Below are 20997 nucleotides of genomic sequence, written 5' to 3'. Positions count from 1 at the left end.
TCAGTTGGTCAGAAGTGTGGGAGGCCCAGGACTTAAGATTGGCATCTGAAATGGGGGCAGTCTTGTTGGATTAAGCTCACTCTGTGCATTTAGTGTCAGAATTGACTAAATTTTAGGACATCCAGTTGATGTCTCAGTAGTTGGAGAATTGGTTGGTGTGGGGGAGGGGGAAATAAACTAAAAATTTGGTGTAAGTAGTGCTAGCAGTAAAAACAGCTAATAGTGTCAGAAGTGAGATTTGCTAAACTGGCTCTGGCTTACAGAAATATGTGGTTTGGGAAGACAAAGAATGAAAGAGTGGGGAACGAGGACCTTTGATTCCTGGGTGGCCACATGGTCACCGATGGTATGGAGCAGTAGGTATGCTGCAATCAGTTATTAAAGGCAAAAGTTACAAATGGAATTTAGAGTTGAATCTAACTCCTAGGAGTTGGTTCACTAGATACATAAGGAAATGCAAACTAATAAGAAAAAAGTGAAACAAAATCCCTTGGTTATTATCTGTAATAACTAAAATAAAATTTAAAATGAGTTCTGATTTAGACTTTGATGCTAAACTAAGTTCAGAGTTTGGTCAGTCTAAGCTTTGGCCACTAGCCTCAAAGCTGTCCACGGAGTGACAAATTATGCTGGGACAACAGAAAGCACCTCTAAGGCCTCTGACCACCAAGAAAGTAGTCAAATGCAGGGAGGTCACAACCAAGAAAATACTGAAACCAGGACATATAATGTGAAGAAGCTGCTTCATTTTATAGATTCAGATGATGAGCTTCCTGAAGAACCTCTACTAAAATGCATCATGAGAATGACTAATTTAGGAGCAATAGCTTTGGTGTTAAATGCTGCAGGGTAGAAGAGCATGTTTGGGTTGATAAAGGACCTGCATCTCTCTACTAAACAATCAGATGACTGTAAACAATCTAGACTCACAGGAGGTTATTCCTGAGAAATATTCCTGAAGCTATGTAGAGGCCCACCAAGAGTCACTTCCTTAGCATAAAGTTGGATATGGTTGAAAGGGGCTTATTATGAATTATAAGAGATATGATATTCCAAGGGTTTTTGAAGCATTTGTGCCAGGAACGTGGGACAAAGATCAAATATGTATTTCTTATGATTATCACAATACCACACACTCTCAGCTTTTTTCCAGAGTGTTTTAAAGCACACCCCAAACATCAGTCATCTCATTTATGTACATCTATAACTAATAAGGGCTTTTTTTTTATTGTAACCACCACGCCATTATCATACCCAATAAAATTAATAATCATTCTTTAATATCTCATAATACCCAGTTCGTATTCAAATTCTTTCAATTATCTCAAAGATGCCTTTTACATTTGTTTGTTCTAATCAAGAAATAAATAAGATCCACACATGGTTTCTGGTTGTTATGTCTCTTAAGTCTCTTACATTCTCTAACAGACCAACCTCCTAATTTTTTTTTTTTTTTGTAGCGGCAAAATTTATTAAAAATTGAAATGGGGGACATACAGTTTATGGTTCCATATGTAAAAAGCTTAGAAGTCGCCATCTGTCCTAACCAACCTCTCTTTTCTTTCTTTTTTTCATGCCACTGATTCAATGAGAAACTGAATCATTTGTCCTATAGAAAGTTCCTCATTCTGGATTTGGCTGATTACTTCCTCAGGGTGTTTTTTAATTTGTTCATTTATCTCTTTAGTTCTTGTAAACTGGTAGTTAGTTAGATCTAGATGACAAGGCCATTTTAATGTGGTCTCAGCCAATCTCCACAGGCTGATCTCATGCCACTTCCCACCCACTCTCTGCCCTTCAGCCAGACTTCTCTAAATGAAGATACCACACTCTCTCATTGTGGAACTTCCCTGTTTTCTTGCTCATCTAATTCCTTCCCAGTGTAAACATCACTTCCTTAGGGAAGGAGGACTTTCTTGACCCTGAGATAAGGTTAGAATCCCCTGCTAAGCCCTCATGGAGCTTTGTCCCCTACAACCATAAAAGGGAAGTCTAGGTCTCCAGTAGACTGAGGGGAAATGGAACTTTTCACCACTCCTTCGGCCAGAAAATAACCATTCCCTAAATTTCTGCTGTCAACTGCATAAAAGTGTGAAAGGATATGATTCTCTCCTAGTGGCAGGATTACTAAGGATTGTTTATTCATTTTGTTAGCTGTACTGCTCATTTTTCTTCCATGAACACACAGTACATTTGTAATAAAATCCACAAATTTCTCTCCTTAATAATTCACTTACTAAATATTGATTGAATGCACACAAGGCTTATGCTGGACCTTAGAGATACAGTGGGGAAAAAAAGACATAATGATCCTTATCTCCGTGAAGCTTACAGTGTATGGCAGGGGTCAGTAACTATGACCTCTGGCCAAATCTCGCCTACCACCTGTTTTTGTATGCCCTGCAAGCTGAAAAATCAAAAGAATAATATTTCATGATGTGAAAATTATATGAAATTTCAAATTGCATATATTTACTTGCTAACAGGCCTTTCAGAGAAAAAGTTTGCTGACCCCTCATCTAGGGCAAGATTTTCAAAATGTAGATTTGTGAGATTTTGTGGAGGTCATAAAGTCAATTTAGTGGGCCTCAAATAGCATTTTTTAAATGAAACAGAATAGAATAAAATATTAAGTGTATCATATGTAGTAAGAGTAAATATTTTGTGAAACATTTGTTTCACTTGTATATACAATATATGCTTATATGTGTGTGTATATGCCACTTCGTGATATAAAATATACCTCTTACTACACACCATGGTCAAACATCTGCAAGTCCCCAGCTTGAAGAGAGGCCTGGAAGAAACAGAGAAGTAACAGGGAAATTACAGTACAATGTGATTGGTATGATAATGAAAGAGTTACAGACTCTTACAGACATAGAGGAGGCACTTAAGATAGCATCACAGTGTTAGGGAGGGTTTCCTGGAAGAGATGACATCTAAGCAGTGACCTGAAGGACAATTTAGCCAGGTAAAGAAAAAGAGAAAAACAGCAATAGCATATGCAAAGGCCCTGGGGCAAAAGTAAGGAAGGCACTGGGGAGAACTACGGTAGTTCAGTATGGTTGGAGTTTAGAATGAGATGAGGCTCCCTTCTCCATCACTGTCTATCACATTACTCTTTTATTTTCTTTGAACATTCGGCACAGTTGTTTAATTTCATTTATTTGTGTTTATTACCCCCACTTCCAACATACTAAAAAGTGAATTCCATGAAAGGGAGAACTTGTCTGCCTTTTTTATAACTATGCCCTAGCACAGTGCCTAGGATACAGTAGACACTTGGCATTTACTAAAGGAATTTTAGAAAGATATTCCTCCTATACTGGCAGGGGGTGGAGGAGGCGAAATGGACTATGAGAGGGTAAGACTTGAGGAGACAGATCAGCTAGTAGGTTTTGGTAACCATACAGGCAAGAGGTGATAGTGCCTTGATGCTGGAAGAAACAAGTGGATTCTGGGGCTAATGAGGAGATAGAAATAACAGGCTGTGATCAATGAATAGATATTGGGGCAAGGGAGGGGCAGGGAAGGAGCTGAAGGAATGAAGGATGACTCCCTGGCTCCTAGCTAGGGCAACTAGATTAAAAAAAAGTGCCATCTGCTCACAGTAGGGACATAAGAGGAGTGGAGTTAGAGTAGTTGGAAGGAGCGGGTAGGAGAGAAAGGTAACAAAGTCAGGGTGGAGCTTAAGTCTGAAATACTTGTGGGACCCCCTGGTAGAGCTTCTGGTAGGCAATTGGTACCTGAGATGGAACTCACACAACTAGGAGAGTGGATGAGAGCACCTAGAGAGAATGAGAAAGGGTCTTAGAAAACAGAATCCTGGTGAAGGCCAGCATGTCAGGATGGTCAGAGGAAGAGGAGCCAGGAAGGAGAAGGGGAAGTCCTGAAGGTATCAGAAAAATCAGGAGAGTTCAGAAACAAAAAAAGGGTGGTCAGCTGTGTCAGATGCTGCTTAGGTTAGGTAAGATCAAGGTGAAGAAATGTCTCCTGTACTTCACAGCAAGGATATAAGAGTATTCAACAGAGTGCTGCTGGCAGACTTGAGTGGATAAGTAAGAGGAAGGTGATTGGAGACAACGATCAGGCAACTTAGAAAATACAGAAAACACTAAAAAGAAAATTCAAATGACCTTCAATCCCACCATCACTGTTTTGGTGTGTTTACAGTCTCTTTTGTAAGAATCTACACATTTTTACAGAACTTTAATCATACTGTATCTAACTAGTTTGCTTTTTTAATAAAACAACATGTTATGAACAGCTTTTCATGTCATTAGACAGTCTTCTATATCCTTGCTAATTTTCTGATTATTCAATCAGTTGCTAAGAGGCAGGCCATTGGTTATGGATTTAGACAAACCTGGTTTGAACCCAGGCTGATTCAGATCCAGAACCCTGGAGAAACTCTTCTGAGATTCACTCAATTGCCTAGCATGGAAAGTACAAAGAGCAAATATGCATACAGTGCTTGCTCCATGCCAGACTATGTCCTAAGCACTATACATATAATCACTTCAATCCTCACAACAAACCTACAAGTCAGGTATTATTATTGTTGTTGTTGTTGTTGTTATCATTATTTTACAGATGAGGAAATTAGACATGCAGAAGTTAAATAACTTAAACAAGGACAAGCAAGGTAGCCTGGGAATAAACCCAGGCAATCTGGCATCTAACCTCTACACCATACTGCTTCTTGGGAAATGACATGATTCCCCGGGACAGATAAGAAAGACTTACTGTGAAAGCCCTTTTTTCCTTGATGATTGGCCAGGGAACCAGAAACGCTTCCATCAAGTTTTCTTTGAAATACACGGAGGGATTTAAGGGAGACCTACAGAGATAAATCCATGAGCTCTTGGTAGATCACTACTTCCCCATCCCAGCAGTGCTCAGCTCACCACTGCAGTTAGAGGTGGAATGGAATATGATGAAAGCCAAGGCTTAGGAATGAATACAGTACCACTAGCCACTTAGGGCTATTGAACACAAGAAATATGGCAAGTTTGTCTTGAGATGTGCCTCAACTATAAAATGCAAATCAAATTTTGAAGACTTAGTATGAAGAATGTAAAGTATCTCTAACTTTTTATGTTGATTACATGTTAAAATGGTAACATTTTGGACATGTTAGGTTAAATAAAATTTACTCTTAAAATTAAAAAAAGAAAAAAGACAATGCTTAGGGGTCAGACAGCCTGAGTTTAAATCCAGGCTTCCCACTTAGTAGCTTCATGATGTTGGGAAAGTTACCCAATCTCTGTGTCTGTTCCCCACTTGTAAAGTGGGGATAGTAATAGGGTTGTCATGAGGATGAAAGAAATGAATAAATGTAAATGCTTAGAAGAATCCTCAGCATAGTTCAATAGATGTTATATGTTGTGTTTATTATTATTGCAAACTGCCTAAGAGATCAATCCCAAAACAGAGACTATAACTAACACTAACTTCTTGCCTTTCACAAAGAGAAGATCATACCTTACAGCCCTGTAAATCGTAGGAACACCAGAAGTCTACACTTGTCAGCTCATCCACTGTCACCTTGACTTATCCCCAAGTGACTCTCATCAGTTTTGGGGTTCTATCTCCTATCTCCTCCCCACATTGCCCCAAATCCTTTCATTGGACCCTCTGGAACTTAAGGTCAACAAAATCCCAAATCATCAACTTCTTGCAGTTTCCTTTTGTTCTCATAGAAACTTGGCTCTCCCCAAGTCACCACTCCCTGGAAACCCTTTGAAGAAGTAGTTGTTTTTTCTCCCACATCCCATATCCTCTGAGGTAAGGCAGGTGTCTTTCTTACTCCCTCTGTTACTTCCAAAATCCCCAGCCTCTCTGAAGAACATACCAAAAGACTATACTGCCCATTACCCATCCTGGTTGCAATCATCTTCCACCATCTACCAATTTCACTGAAGGCTTAAGCATTTGGCTTACATTTGTTTCTCCATCATTAATTATTTAATTTATGTAGACCAAGACATCCACCTAGACAACCCAAACAACATCCTTACCTCTCAGTTCCTTGTCCTCTGCAACCTACTATAATTTCCTCCACCTCACCTCAGCCACACACTCCAATGGCCAAATGCTAATACCCTGTCATTATCAGTAACTATACCACTTCCAATCTCCTGATTTCAAATCCCCTCCCTGTACTCTCAGTTCAACAATTCTTCAATACTTCGGGCTCTTGAGTCCATTGACCAGTCTACATTTTCACTGTCCACCACCCTCTTCATGTCTTCACATTCCACTTCACCCAGTTTAGATCCAATTGTTCATTACTATAATCATTCTTTTGCATACACTCTTTATACTCTTGCCCTTCTCCCTCCTTCTTACTTGCAAAACTTCAAGCGTGATTAAACCAAACTTACCAACAATGAGACTTTCCCTGAGGTACTAAATATAGCTGGAAATAAACAACTTTGCTGACAGATCTCACTTTGAATTTATAATGACAACTCACAAGTCGGCTCTTAGTACTGCCCAACAATCCCCTATTGAGTAGATTTTCCTACTCAATTCTCTCTCCTAGTCTCTGAAATGATGACTTCATACTCCTTCTCTCCCCAAATGGCAACCCCCCACCACCATCCTCAACTAGTTATCTTAATTTTTATTTTATAGAGAAGCAACCAGAAGAGAACTTCCTCATCTTTCTACCAGTTCTTCTTATGTTGTTTATTCCTTGCAAATTCCTTTTTTCTATTTGTTTCTGAGTCTTTCACGTTGAATGTGTTCCTCAAATGTCTAGTCATCCTTTCTTCCTCATTCACATCCCTACCATGCCAATGAAAGCACACTTATTGGACAGTTCACCCTCTTAGCAGCATTTAAAAGGTTGCCATTCCCTCCTTGAAATACTACCTTGGCCTCCAGGACATCACACTCTCCTGGTTTTCCTCCCACCTATAAGAATTTGATATTTCTTTCAGAGCCTAATATTGGATCAATATTTGTAAATGTTTCACTGGCATTGAAAAAAGGTGTATTTTCCATTTATGAGATACAAAGTTCAATAAATATCATTTGAATGCAAGCTCTAGATGGAGACTTTATATTCACCACTATATTCCTGGTATCCACCAAAGGGCCTGGCACACAAAACAGACACTCAATAAATATTTATTCAATGACTGGCTAATTAATCAACCAACCTTATTCTCATTTAGATTCTCAATACCTCTAAATATTTTTTCTTACTTCATCTGCCAAAGACTCATGAGTTATGTTATAGTTTCTCACTACTATTATATTTCTCAAAGTTTCCCAGTGCATTTCTAACTATTATGGCTTTACATGTTCCAATGCAATATGATTTAGTACCTGAAGGTTTACAGCTATTATAGAATCATTGTAAATATACCTTATATCAATATAAAGTGACCATTAACAAAATACTATCTATACAATATTATTTAATTTTGTTATGTGTTTATTTTTTAAATAACACAATGACAAAATCCAAAAGGTACAAAAATATCCTTTAACAAAAGTGGAAAGTAATTTCCCTTCCTCTCTTGTCTCCCATCACTCAATTCCCCTCCTCCGAGACAACCACTGTTAACAGAATTTTGCTGATTAGCTCAACTTAAAAAATTTTTTTTTTCATGGAGGAGTTTAAAATACTGACATGAATTTTTCTGACCATATATTTGGTATAATTAGTCATCTTATTTTATGCTTTCCATTTTTTACGGTTACTTGATGCTTTATCTTCTGCTATGTAGATTAAGTTTTCTTCCATTTTGTCTTCTCCGATGCTTTGGAAGGCATATATTCCATTTTTAATTTCTCAAATGTTTTTCTTTAACATTTTCAAAAGTATCCTTAACTTGTATTTCTTGACTAGGAATCAAGAGTAGAATAACATGTTATGAGTCTCCCCAATTAAATCAACAAGTTAAGCATATCCCTTTCCTCTCCTCCTCAGATTGTGCCGATTAAATTGGGGTAGCCCTATTGGTGTAAGGAGGATTTACCCACCCATTATGGGCTCAATTGTGGCTCCCAAAAATTCATATGTTGAAGTCCTAATCCCCAGGACCTCAAAATGTGACTGTATTTGGAGGTAGGTTTTTAAATAAGCCAAATGAGGTCATTACAGTGGGCCCTAATCCAAAAAAACTGGTGTCCTCATAAAAAGAGGAAATTTTAACACAGACATGTACAGAGGGAAGATCACGGGAAGACACAAGATCTGTCTATAAGCCAAGGAAACCAACCCTGCCAACATCTTGATCTCGGTCTTCTGGCCTCCAGAATTATGAGAATAAACTTCTGTTTTTTAAGGCACTCAGTCCATGTTGCGGCAGCCCTAGCAAACTAATACATTACCTAAAATAACACAAAGAAAAGGGGACCGTGTGGTGAGACCCCTCTCGTCTTCCCACAGGGTGTCTCCAATGACCCTCTAGAGAAGAACCTACAGAGAGACAAAGCATCATGTGTTCTCTGCTGGGCTATTATCTGCTGGCAGTTCTTCATTGCCACTCTGTGGTCCCTAATGAGGATGTGGTGACTGACACCTCTTAGATGACATCGAACAGGGAGTGCCCTCCCTTGCTCAGGATTCCGCCTTGATAGCCTACCCTGAAATGAATATACACTACATTAATAAGGAGTTAAGCAGTCTTGACTACAAAGTTTAAATATCTTTACCTGGGAGGGTAATGAGAAGAGAGACACTGGACATGGAGCTCCTGCTCTAGAAACTTTGCTCCTTGCCAGATTGTGACTCACTCACAGATAATTCACAATGGCTAATACTCTGTTTCTAATATTCTACCTCTTCCTACAATTCTCTCCTACCCTCTGCTGAGTTGGTGCCCTTTTATCTGGGAATACGACCCCTTCCTGACTACAGAAAAAATATATATTCCCATATCTTTTTGTGTCTTGCAAATATTACAGTCAAATGCATCCTCCCTCCCCCCATATCTCAGTGTCTACTTACCACAAACATATAGTGGAGGGTGAAAGAGAACAATGAACTCTGGTGCCATGATCTCCAGGGGTATCAGCTATGAGAGGAAAGAGGATAAAAATGCTGAGGGGCTACATTTGCAAGCTTTCTACTAAAAAATCCGAATTCAAACACGCTTCATCATCTGAGGATTACTTTCCTTCTGAAGACTCGTCTGGTCCATATTGAACCTTATTTCTCAGGAACTGATAACCCTGGCCTTACCATGCCAAGAGAGCATGCAACCCTCATTCCCACCCCAGGTTACATTACAAAATATCCTCAACAACAATTCATGGGATCCTCGAAAAGCATCACTCTTATTCCTGGGGTTCCCTTCATACCATTCATTTCCATGGTTTTGGCTTCCCCACTTCAGGAAACAAAACCACTATTCATTCGGTTGCCCAAGCCCAAGATTTAGAAACCACCTTTGGTTTCCTTCTTTCTTTCCATTGCATCCATATTCAATCCATCAGTAACCCAGTGCTGTCCCTACACATACCCCTGGATAATTTCTGTGTAATTTCTTCCCTGGACCACTGTGACAGCCTCCAACACCGGTCTCCCTACTTCTACCCTTCCCCTCTACACTTCATTCTCCAGATACCACCAAAACAGTCTTTTTAAAAAACAAAATAAAATCATGTCATTCCCTTACTTAAAACTGTCCCCTGCAAAAGGCTTCTAAACACCTCACTAGGCCCTACATGATCTAACTGCTGCCTACCCCGTTCCCCTCATCTTGGACCTCTCTCCTCCATCCTAATCACACTGGTCTCCTCTTGGTCCTTTAATGCAACTCTTTTCCTCCAGAGACTTTGCCTGTTCCCTCAAGCCAGAACATGCAGGCTTTGCCTCCAGCTCATTCTGTGGCTGTCTCTTCCTCTCCTTCAGGCCTCCTCCAAAAGGCTCCCTTCTCTGAGGAAAGGCAATAGAGCATCACAGTCAAGAGCACAGACCCTGGAGCCAAACTGTCTGGATTTGAATCCAGGCACTTCCAGTTTCCTCATCTGCAAAACAGGGATGATGATAATTGTTCCAATTCCTCTTAGGTTTATTATGAGAATTGTGGGAGTTAATATATGTTAAATACTTAGCACCTGGCATACAGGTTAGCCATTATTATTATTATGTCAGTCGTTATTATTGTTGTTGTTATTACATTCTTCAGGCCCACTACTAACACTTGTAAGGCCCAGGACAGTAAAACAAATGAAGGCCCACATACCATAAGTCTAAATATTTTAATAGATAAATCAAGCTATGCCCAAGGCCTGGCCCACGTTCACATCCTTAGCCTGCCTACTGCCTCATAATACAGAGGCTAGAGCCAAATTCTTCCCTGGACCAGGGCTGTCACCTGAAAGCCTGAGGGTTAGCCCTGAACGGCTGGGGTAAGGTGAGCAGATGCTGGCCAGACTCCTATATGGCTAACGAGACCCACCTGCAGACTCAGCCTCCCATCCACTTCAATTGGCACATCGCTCTCTCATAATTCCTGTTTGCTCAGTCAGTAACTGAACTTTCTACCAAGGTTGAAAGGGTGGAAAAGGGCTTTGTGTTTCAGTACTTGTGATATTCAGAGGTTCCTACAGCCTTGCTACACATAGTGTAGTCCTTGGAACAAAAGCATCAGCAATTACCTGGGAGCATGTTAAAAATGCATCCTCTCTGTCCTGTCCCAGCCCTACTGAATTTGAATCTGCATGTTAGCAAGATCCCCAGGAGATCTGTATGAAGGTAAAATTGAAGAAGCACTGAACTAAGTAGGGAGCCAGATGGGGGCCCCTCCCGCCCATGTCTCAGTGTGGTTCTGATTCTCTAACCACTGAATCTAGAATATCCACCACCCCAGTCACACTCTCTGTTACAGTACTCTGCTTATTTCCTTCATATAATTCAGCATAGTCTCTAATTTCTAGTGTATTGCTTGTCTCCCCAAAATATAATATAAACTACAGAGAGGAACTTTGTCAAGTTTAGTACTATATCCACAGGGTCCAAAACTAGGCCTATACAGAGAGGGTACTCAATACTGAATTCACTGAATCTAAAATAATTTTAATTGTAACACACTATTATTTTATGTACCACTAAGAAAAAAAAGCTGCCAGTTAAATTACTACACGATGCTTTCTTAACATTTAAATTTTTTGTTTATGCTAATTAAAAGCTCTTTCAGACCCTTTTTAAAAAGTATTTCGGTGCATACATGAAAAGAAAATTGTAAGCAAAATAAATTGGTTATTAAAATATTCCTAAAGTTTCTTAGGGTCTGATTCTCCTGAATCTTTGCTATGACATTTTATAGAGTTATCAATGTCTGTGTTTTCCCATACAGTACTGTCCTCTGTGCCATCAAGGGCACTGGTGACACAACATTTCTCAAGAGTGCACCACTACAGCCTCCAAGAATTTCTCTCAAACTCCTGGAGCTTTCTCGTTTTACCAGATGGTATCAACAGAATTGATGCCATCACTCATGTCAGATATTGCCCCACTACTTTGTTTCCATGACTTTGTAAATACATCATTAGCTTTCTGTCTCCATTTTAAAACACAATGTAATTTTTTGGAGACTTTTTAAAATATTGAGTTATAACTGACACATAATATTGTATAGATTTTAAGTATACGATATAATGATTTGATATACATATATATTACAAAATGATTACCACAATCAGTTAACATCCATCATCTCACATAGTCACAACTTTTTTTTCTTGTGATAAGAATGTTTAAGATCTACTATCTTAGCTTGGGGACTTTTTTTAATAGGCTTTTTTTTTAGAGCAGTTTTAGGGTCACAGCAATATTGAATAGAAAGTACAGACAATTCCAGATCCTCACTGCCCACACACATGCACAGACTCCCCCACTATCAACATTCCCTACCAGAGTGGTACATTTGTTACAATCAATGAACATACATTGACATATCATTACCACCCAAAGTCCACAGTTTACATAGGGTTCACTTTTGGCATTGTACATTCTATGGGTTTTGACAAATGTATAATGACTCTGTGCTCTGCCTATTTATCCCTCCCCCTACCCCTAATCCCTGGCAATCGCTGACCTTTTTACTGTCCCCAGAGTCTTGCCTTCTCCAGAATGTCGTACAGTTAGAATCATATAGTCTGTAGCCTTTTCAGATGGGCTTCTTTGTATAGTAATATACATTTGTTTCCATTATGTCTTTTCATAAATCATTTCTTTTTAGTGTTGAATAATGTTTTACTGTCTAAAATAAGCTGTTCTGTATCACAGTTTATTTCTCCTTCATCTATTGAAGGACATCTTGATTGCTTCCAAGTTTTGGCAATCAAGAATAAAGCCGCTATAAACATCTGTGTGCAGGTTTTTGTGTGGATATAAGTTTTCAACTCATTCGAGTAAATACTTAGAAGCACAATTGCTACATCATTTGATAAGAGTATGTTTAGTTTTCTAAGAAACTATCAAACCTTCTAAAGTTGCTGTACCATTTTGCATTCCCACCGGCAATGAATGAGAGTCCTCATCTTCATCAGCATTTGACGTTGTCAGTGTTTTGGATTTTGGCCATTCTAATAGATGTCTAGTGGTATCTCATTGTTGTAGGGATTTGCATTTTCCCTGATGACATATGATGTTGAGCCTCTTTTCAGATGCTTATTTGCCAACTGTATATCTTCTTCAGACAGGTGTTTATTCAGGTCTTTCACTCAATATTTTAATCGAGTTGTTCTTTTTTCTTATTGTTGAGTTTTAAGAGTTATTTGTGTGTTTTGAGTAACAATCCTTTATCAGATACATCTTTTGAAAATATTTTCTCCCAGTCTGTGGCTTGTCTTCTCATTCTTTTGACGGTGTCTTTCACAGAGCAGTTTTTAATTTTAATGAAGTCCAGCTTATCACTTATTTCTTTCATAGATCACGCTTGAAAGTTAGTTCTACCTTGGGACGTTATGATTACTTGAACCAATAAATCCTCTTTTTTTTTCAGTAGAGTTGGGTTTCCCTGACATATTTCCTAATATATTTCCTTAAAAAGGATTCTGGGCATGGCAGGCAAAAAATGATTGACATCTTTACTACTGTTAATATAATTTTTAAAATTTACGTTACATACTTTTTCACTCAAAAGATTTTTTTTTTTTTTGAAATGTACATTCAGTTTCATAACCAGACTTATAAAAATTATTTGCAGTTATGCCGAGACATCGTCATTTTGGAGTTTTTATTTTACTTTATCTCTTGGTGAGTTAAAATACTTGAAAAAAAAAAAAGGAAGTGATAGTGGTATTTCCAAACCCAAGCATTCTCAGAAATACAATTCTTCACACACGAAAAGCAACTTAACTGTATACATAACATACTTTTTTTTCTGTCATACTATATAAGTTTTTTTCTGTCATACTATATAAGTTTTTCTGTCATACTATATAACGTACTTTTTTTTTCTCTCATACTATATAAGTATATATATATAAGTTGCTCCTTTGTCTTCTGCCATTTAGTATTGCAAAGCAGTCTAAGGCCCGACGAACTTTTGTTCCTTTCTAGGTAGCCTTTTAATTCTGCTGAGATGTATCTTTAATTTGCGTATTTTGTCAGGATGAATCTAAGTTTAGTTCACTATTAATACTTTACCTTGGATACTTTTAATATTTTACCTGAATTAGTAGGCCATCCTGCTAACTCAAACAGATCTATGAAAAACTTTGGGTGGTAATGATATGTCAATGTATGTTCATTGATTGTAACAAATGTACCACTCTGGTAGGGAATGTTGATAGTGGGGGAGTCTGTGCATGCGTGTGGGCAGTGAGGATCTGGAATTGTCTGTACTTTCTAAAACAGACGTTTTTCCTAGTACAGATTTGTTAATTGTGGTGTCACTTCCACTATTTCTGTTCTTGTCTTTGGGAGCAGCTCATTTCCTTACCTTGTTATGGAAAAATCCCAAAAGCTCCAAAAATCAGACCAGCGAAAATCCAAGCAGGAACCCAGAAAGAAAGAGAACTCAGTTCTATTACACCGGCAGTCCCAGAAGAGCAAGTGCTCTGAAAATCTGGGCGCAGAGCTTAGGGGCAATTTCACTTTTATACCCACGTTATTACAGTTGGCATGGGCTGATTTTCAGACCCCTGAAATTGCTATGGGCTACAGGCAGTTACAGATCATAGGATTTTCTATCTAATAAGCACTAAAGCAATACATCTTTCCTAACAAGCACTAAAGCAATACATCTTTAGGGGAGGATGAGTTCTCAGTTGACCCTGAGATCTCTGGCCTTGCAACAAGCATGTTTACAGAAGCAGAAAAGAGCTGACTAGCAATGTTGGCCAATTAAGAGGGAAATTCCTCTTCATTCCCCCCATTTTCATGCCCTTTAAATTTTTTTATAGGGCATCAACCTCTTAACATTCCTGGGCTAGAGGCTGGTACTTCTACAGCAACCTGACCTCTTATTATCTTCCCTTCCACTGTTTTAATTGCTGGTCCTTTTTTCCAATCTTTTAGTTTTTTTCCTGTGAACTCAAGAATTTTCTCAAGTTTGTCCTCTGTATCCCTCATTCACTTTGTCTCAGCTTCAGTTCTGTTTTTCACTGCTTCTGATGTAGATTTTAATTCTTTGTGTATTTTGAGTTTCTGTGTAATTCTCCCTTTTCTCATCCAAATACATGCTGGCACCTTTTCATCTCAACCTTTTCTTTAAGTACTCTGCTCCTACTTCCAAAAGAGTTCTAGTGAAACCTTCCTGAAAATTCTCTTCAAATTCTACAGTAAATATTTTTCAAGAGTTCTAAAGTTCAAAGTGTTTCCTTGTTTCAGGTATCCTCTGATTCAAGAGGTAAATTCTTCATAGATTTTTCTCAATCCAGCTCCTCTGTCTCATAAATAGTAGGAATTCCTCTAAGATTCTGGCATTCATTTTGAGGGGTAAGTCTTCTCCATTTTCCATGTCTGTGCAGTGATTTGAGTGGGCTGCTGTGACAAGTTACATCAGAGGCCAGTGGCTGGATACCACTTCCTATGAGACAATTTCATTGCGTGACCTTTGAAATACTGCAGCACTTCCTGCCACCCTCATCTCTTCCATGGCACTACCACATCCTACTTGGGCCTTCGTCTTTTTTGCCCCCGAGGCCCATATCTGGGTCTCATGCATACAACTTTGAATCTCCACAGTCCCCAGAGCAAGGTCCTATCCACAGCAAGGGCTTAATGAATTAATCTCTATATCAAAAAAGACTCTTCACGTTGTAGTTGACAGAAACACAACTCAGACTGGTTCGCATGATCAAAACTATCCAAGGGATAATCAGGCTTCAGGCATAGCTGGATCTGCACGTTCAAATGATGTCGTCTAGACTCAGTGTCTCTCTATCCTTTGATTGTTCTTTCCTCTGGATTGACTTTGCTCTCCAACAGGCAGTATGTCACCAGCAACTTCAGCACCACAAAAAAACTGAACTTCTTTGACCTCAGATTGCTAACAACAAAAAACAGAAATTGATTCTCATAGGATTGGTTTGGATCATGTGGTCACTGCTGAGTCAAACAGTGAGGCCAGGAAATGGAATGCTCTAATCAATCAGGCTTTAATCGAGAGACCACCCTGAGAGACAAGTAGTGGCCTCAATAGGAGGAGGGTTTGATAAACAAATATGGAGAATAAATGAAAGAACAATGAATGTCCACTACCATCTTCTTAGTTTCTTTCCAGAGGAACCTTCCCTATAGAACTAATAGAAATGATGAGGCCACTACATATCTGCTTAGTGCATCCTAGTTTACAAAGTATTTCTCACATTGTCTCATTTAATCCACACAGCCAGCCTATGAACTAAGTGGCACTATACCCTTGATAAAGAGGAGGCACCTGAGACTTAAGAGACATTAAAGGGCTTGACTAATTCACAAAGCAGGTAAGGAGCCAATGGAGGGGCTGTGGAGAGGCGGGTGCATCAAGAGGAAGAATACACTGACCCCAGGCAACTTCCTCTGTGTTAATCTCCTCCACCTCCTCCACCACATCTTCCCCTTTGCATCATAGGCAGCAGCCCCTCCACCTCTACCTCCTCTTTGCCTGTGTCTCCTGCCTCTCTTCCTTATCATCAGATTGCCAGTCCAGTTTCTGCCGCACCTCTTCCCTGACCTTTGTTCCTTGCTCACGTTTGTTTTCCTCTGGACCTAGAAACCTCGGACTCACTTCACTCACTGTCCGTCCTTCCCAAAGGCCTCTCTATGTGCACAGGAAAGTGTGCCCGCTTCGTGGGGCTCTCCCTCATCCCCCTCTCCCTGGTCTGCATCATGGCCAATGTCCTCCTGCTGGTGCCTAATGGGGAGACCACCAATTATGACCATCTCAGCCTGCAAGTCTGGTTCATGGCTGGCTTCATCGGAGGAGGCCTGATGGTGAGAAGGCTGCCAAAGGAGCACAGGCCAGAGTTCTGGGTGCCAGTCTATGGGGTTCCAAAGAGGAGGGAGAGGGAGAGAGAGAGAAAAGGACAGCTGCCTGGGAAGGGATAGCAGTGGCACAGTGGGGATCTGGACCCTCCCAAACACTAAGCACAGTGTAGAGCTCCTGGTGGAGCCCTGGGGTCCTAAGCTGAATGTCTGAGGGGAACAAGAAGGAAGGGAGCCTCACTGCTCTAAGCAGTTTCCCTTCTGAGAAGGGACTATGTGTGCCCTTCCCCATCCCCACTGCTGAGCAGAAGCTGGGAACACCTCACTATAAGAGTTGAGGCAGAAGGAGCAGCTGGATGTGTGGGAAGTTATCAGGGCAAGGTAATAATGGGTATGGGGGGTGGGGTGCAGTGAGAATGTCTGGAGCCAGGGATCAGCCATTGTCACAGATCAGCCATTCCATCTCTCAGCTTGGTGTCACCCTCCCCAGCCTCCAGGTCTCTTCACTCTCGGCCCACATTTCTGGGTGCCCCCTCTGTGCTTGGGGCTAAGGATAAACTCAGAACCTAGGTACAGTGGAGAAGGTGCCCCCACATCTTCCTGGAAACTAGAATCTGTCAGAAAAAGTGGAGGAAGGAGAGACACAGATATCCTGGACTTCCTTGCCCCCATCCTCCTACTCCTCCCCCATTTAGAGAAACCTTTGGAAGGTCAAGGTAGTTTAACATCTTCATAGAATGAAGACAAAAGATCTACCCAGCATAGTTCCACACTCTCAGGATAGCTGACTGATGAAATTCTCCAGGAGAGGTCTCCTCTTCATCTCTTTCATAGGTCCCACCTCTCCTTTATCCAACAATCCCTTCTTTCCCTCTGGGGTCTTTTCTCCTACTCCCCCTCCCACATGAATCCATGGCTGTTGGACTCTACTTCATCTCTCTAACCTCAACTCTCTCTGCAATGTCACACTCCTCCCAGGCCTACACACTCACCCAGTGTCACATCTTGCCCTTCTCCAGCCTAAATCACCCCCACCTTCGCACGATCTAACCAGCCTGCTTCAGGGGAGATCCCCAAGGATGCCCTCCCAACATGCTCATTCCCAACTGCCTTCTCACTTCCATGCCCTGAGCCACTCTTGAGAAGGCGTTCTCAAATGTATTCACATGATCTGTGGTATGCCAAGGGACACAAGCAAGGTCTCAGCTCTCCCTGAAGCTGGTGTTCCCACTAGGGACACAGTCAGTATCAAAGAAACAAGACTTGTAAACAAAGGAGGACATATGCCCAGATCCTTAGTATACAGCTTAGTGAATTTTTACTAAGTGAACACACCCACATACTCAGCACCCAGATCAAGGTACAAGTCATTACCAGAATCACAGATGTGCCTCCCACCAGGCACTATCTGCCACCAACAAGGTCCCCGCTACCCTGACATCTACCCTCATGGATTAGTTCTGCCTGTTTGCCACTTTATATAAATGGGATCCTACAGTATGGACACTTTTGTGTCTGGCTTCTTGAGTTCAATATTATGTTCGTGAGGTTCATCCATATTATTACATGTGATTGTAGTTTATTACTTTCTATGCATTCCATTGTGTGAATATACCACAATTTATTATTAAAACACTCTACTGTTGATGAATATCTGGATATTCCCCAACTTGGATTTATTACAAATAATACTGCCATAAACATTCCTATAAATGTCTTTATGTGAATATATGTTTACATTTCTATTGGAGATACACCTAAGAGTAAAACTGCTGGTTTTTAAGGTGTACAAATATGCAGTGCTACTAGACAATACCAAAGAGTTTTCTGAAGCTCTTATACCAATCTCATTCCCATTAGCAAAGTATGAAGAGTTCTAGTTGCTCCATACTCTATGGGATTTACAAAGATCCCTCTGGCTACTATACGAAGAATAGATGGTAGAAGGTCAGCATTGGACATAGAAAGACCGGAATGAGGTCACTGCAGTTGTTTAGGACAGATGATAGTAGCTTGGACTAGGCCAGTGGCCATAGGAATGAAGAAAAGTAAGCAGATTTGAGCTATAAACTCAGTGTTTCCTACTACTGTTTACAATTATCCTTCTCTTTTCATTGAAATGATAAAGAGCGAGATAGAGAAGCTCAGATAACAAAAGGAAACAAACATTTTGACTTAAAAAGTAAAAAATATCAAATACACAGGTCATTCAAAATCGGTAAATCCAAAAGTCAATTCTAGGTGCCTTTTGATCCAAGAGCTTTCTAGTAAGCCACCTAACCAGAGAGACTAAGCCAGAGGGTCAGAACTGGTCCTAGATCTGGCCCATGAGATATGAAAAAGGGGAATGTGTCTGATAGAAAGTTCATTAAATCTACAGGTTTTTCCGTGAGGTTGCTGTGGGTGATATAACAAAACTAAAACTCTCAGCCCTACCCTGGAGAACAAAATGTTGCTCTGTGCCGTGGCAAAGGTCAAGACTGCTGTGGAATTCTAGAGATGGGAGATAAGCAAAGAACCTGACCTCGAGCAACAAAGATAAAGCTGGAGTCAAAGGGCAAGAGCCTCCTCGAATGCCTTGCCAGAGTTGAGTCTAGATGGTCTACTCTTTGAGGAGACCCTAAAGGATATGAGCAGACAAAAGACTCATTGAAAATTAAATTTAATCTGGGTGCTGGCATGTAAAATGAAGTGTGGGGTGGCCTGGGGCAAGATATAGGGAATCCAGTAGGGAGGCTGAGAACATCATCTTCATGGGAAGCAATTACAATTATGGATTGACTGTAGAAGAAAAAGGACTGACAGGTTCAATAGCTGTTGAAGGAAAAGTCAACAGGACTTGAGGTCTGGCTGGGTGTAGAGGATTCGAGTTTTACAGCCTGGGTGACCTGGAGGATATCTCCACTGATAGAGAAAAGAAAGTCAAAGAAAAATGAATTTGAAGAATAAATTGTGAGATGAGCTAGCTGAATTTGAGCTAAAACCAAGACATTCAAGTGAACATATCCTTCGGGCAGATAGATCTGAATCTGGAGGCATGATTTAGGAGCAGCTGATGCCCTAGGAGAGGATGAACTTTATGAAGAAGGCCACAGGGATTAAAAAAAAAAAAAAGGACTGGTACTGTATCTTGGGGATTCTCACACTCAGAGCCTCCAATAACATTCTCCTCCACCCTCTACCATGATCCCAGACACTCCAACACCGCTATCATTTCCCCTCCACTGCTGAGGGAATTTATAGTTACTGAGCATTTACTTTGAGCCAATCTTGATATCAAGTCAACCTATTATTTCATTAAATCATGAGAACAGCCTATGAGGTAGATATTGCAAACCCATTTTACAGAGGACAAAACTGAGGCCAAGAGAAATCAATTAATCGAGTGTGAAGTGAGCACAAGGTTGGCACTAAATCCAGGCCTCCTGACTGTCATTCAGTTGGGCACCTACCATGCACCAAGATTTATAGGGAATATAATGATATTAGGCTCTATCTTCCTGGAGGGTACAATCTGGATAGCGATAAGTTGGTTACATAAATAATGATAAATTAAGATAGAGCCTGACAATGTTCCAAGAAAAGTAACGATAAGGTTTCCCTTCAGTCCAAAGGACTGAGGACATTACAGTCAGGTTCCAGAAGGAGGAAGCACTGACATGCCTAAAGTCTTGAGGATCTGTGGGGACTCACTATCACACCGACTCTTATTCCATAGATATTGTGTCCAGGAATTGCAGCCGTTCGGGCAGGCAGCAAGGGCTGTTGCGGTACAGGCTGCTGTGGAAATCGTTGTAGGGTAAGATCCAAATAAAGGTGGAATTCAGGATGGGTTTTTGAACAGGTCTTCGAAGAGCCAACCTAAAGCCACGGCCTCTTCCACAGAATTTAGCTACACAAGCACCTCTACAGAGTTCAAGATTCACCTCATCCGCCCATCCGAAGTCTCGGTGGGCCTGACTAGTGGGGACTAAAACCCCCATGAATCTCCACAGATGCTGGCTCTTAGTTAGGGTTAGCTTAATTCCAAGCAGCAGGGTTTGACAGGAAATGTATTTTTAACTGGACTCAAGAAGAGCGTAGTAATGGGGGGAGGGGGGCTAGATGCAGCCTGCTAACGCATGGGAAGGGTGCCCTTACTCACCGTTACTCCACTCTGTATCCAGATGCTGCGCTCGATCTTCTCTTGGGCTTTCGGGTTGTTTGGTGCCATCTACTGCCTCTCGGTATCTGGAACCGGTCTCTAAATTGGACCCAAATGTTTAATGAACAAAGTGGGACTACCACTTCAAAGAGACCTCGTAAGGCTTATTAGCCTGTATTCACGCCCTCCTCACCCCATTCTGTGAGTCTCCCCACCTTTCCCATGTGGGCCCGGAAACCAGGGCAAGACTTGTCTTTGAGAGGGCTTCCTCCACGTGGGCCAAACGAGCCCCTTGCAAATCCCCCTCAGCACATGCCAGGGACAGGGAACCAGGAGGAAGGATCTCCCTCTGACCTCCTTCTCTCACATGAGCCTGCCGCCCCCACAGAGGCTCTTACTTGCTCAACCAAACCCACTGGAATTTGTGCGTGGAGCCACCTGGTGTGGTCTTCTGGAATGTGACGCTCTT

The 20997-nt window shown here is 40.8% G+C and overlaps 1 protein-coding gene across 1 annotated transcript in view; it reads left to right on the top strand.

Moving 5' to 3' along the window:
* Window positions 1-16222: 16222 nt before the first annotated feature.
* The window catches only part of TM4SF5 (transmembrane 4 L six family member 5), a 5009-nt gene continuing 234 nt past the window's right edge, over window positions 16223-20997 (top strand). The window contains 5 exon segments of the mRNA XM_006922418.1: window positions 16223-16393; window positions 20103-20183; window positions 20551-20654; window positions 20656-20685; window positions 20917-20994. Of these exon segments, the coding sequence (XP_006922480.1) occupies window positions 16223-16393; window positions 20103-20183; window positions 20551-20654; window positions 20656-20685; window positions 20917-20994 (464 nt within the window).

The sequence above is a fragment of the Pteropus alecto genome, unplaced genomic scaffold, assembly GCF_000325575.1.
Source record: "Pteropus alecto unplaced genomic scaffold, ASM32557v1 scaffold398, whole genome shotgun sequence".
NCBI lineage: Eukaryota > Metazoa > Chordata > Mammalia > Chiroptera > Pteropodidae > Pteropus > Pteropus alecto.
The sequence above is the reverse complement of the archived record's forward strand: the minus strand, read 5'-3'. Positions and strand labels throughout refer to the sequence as shown.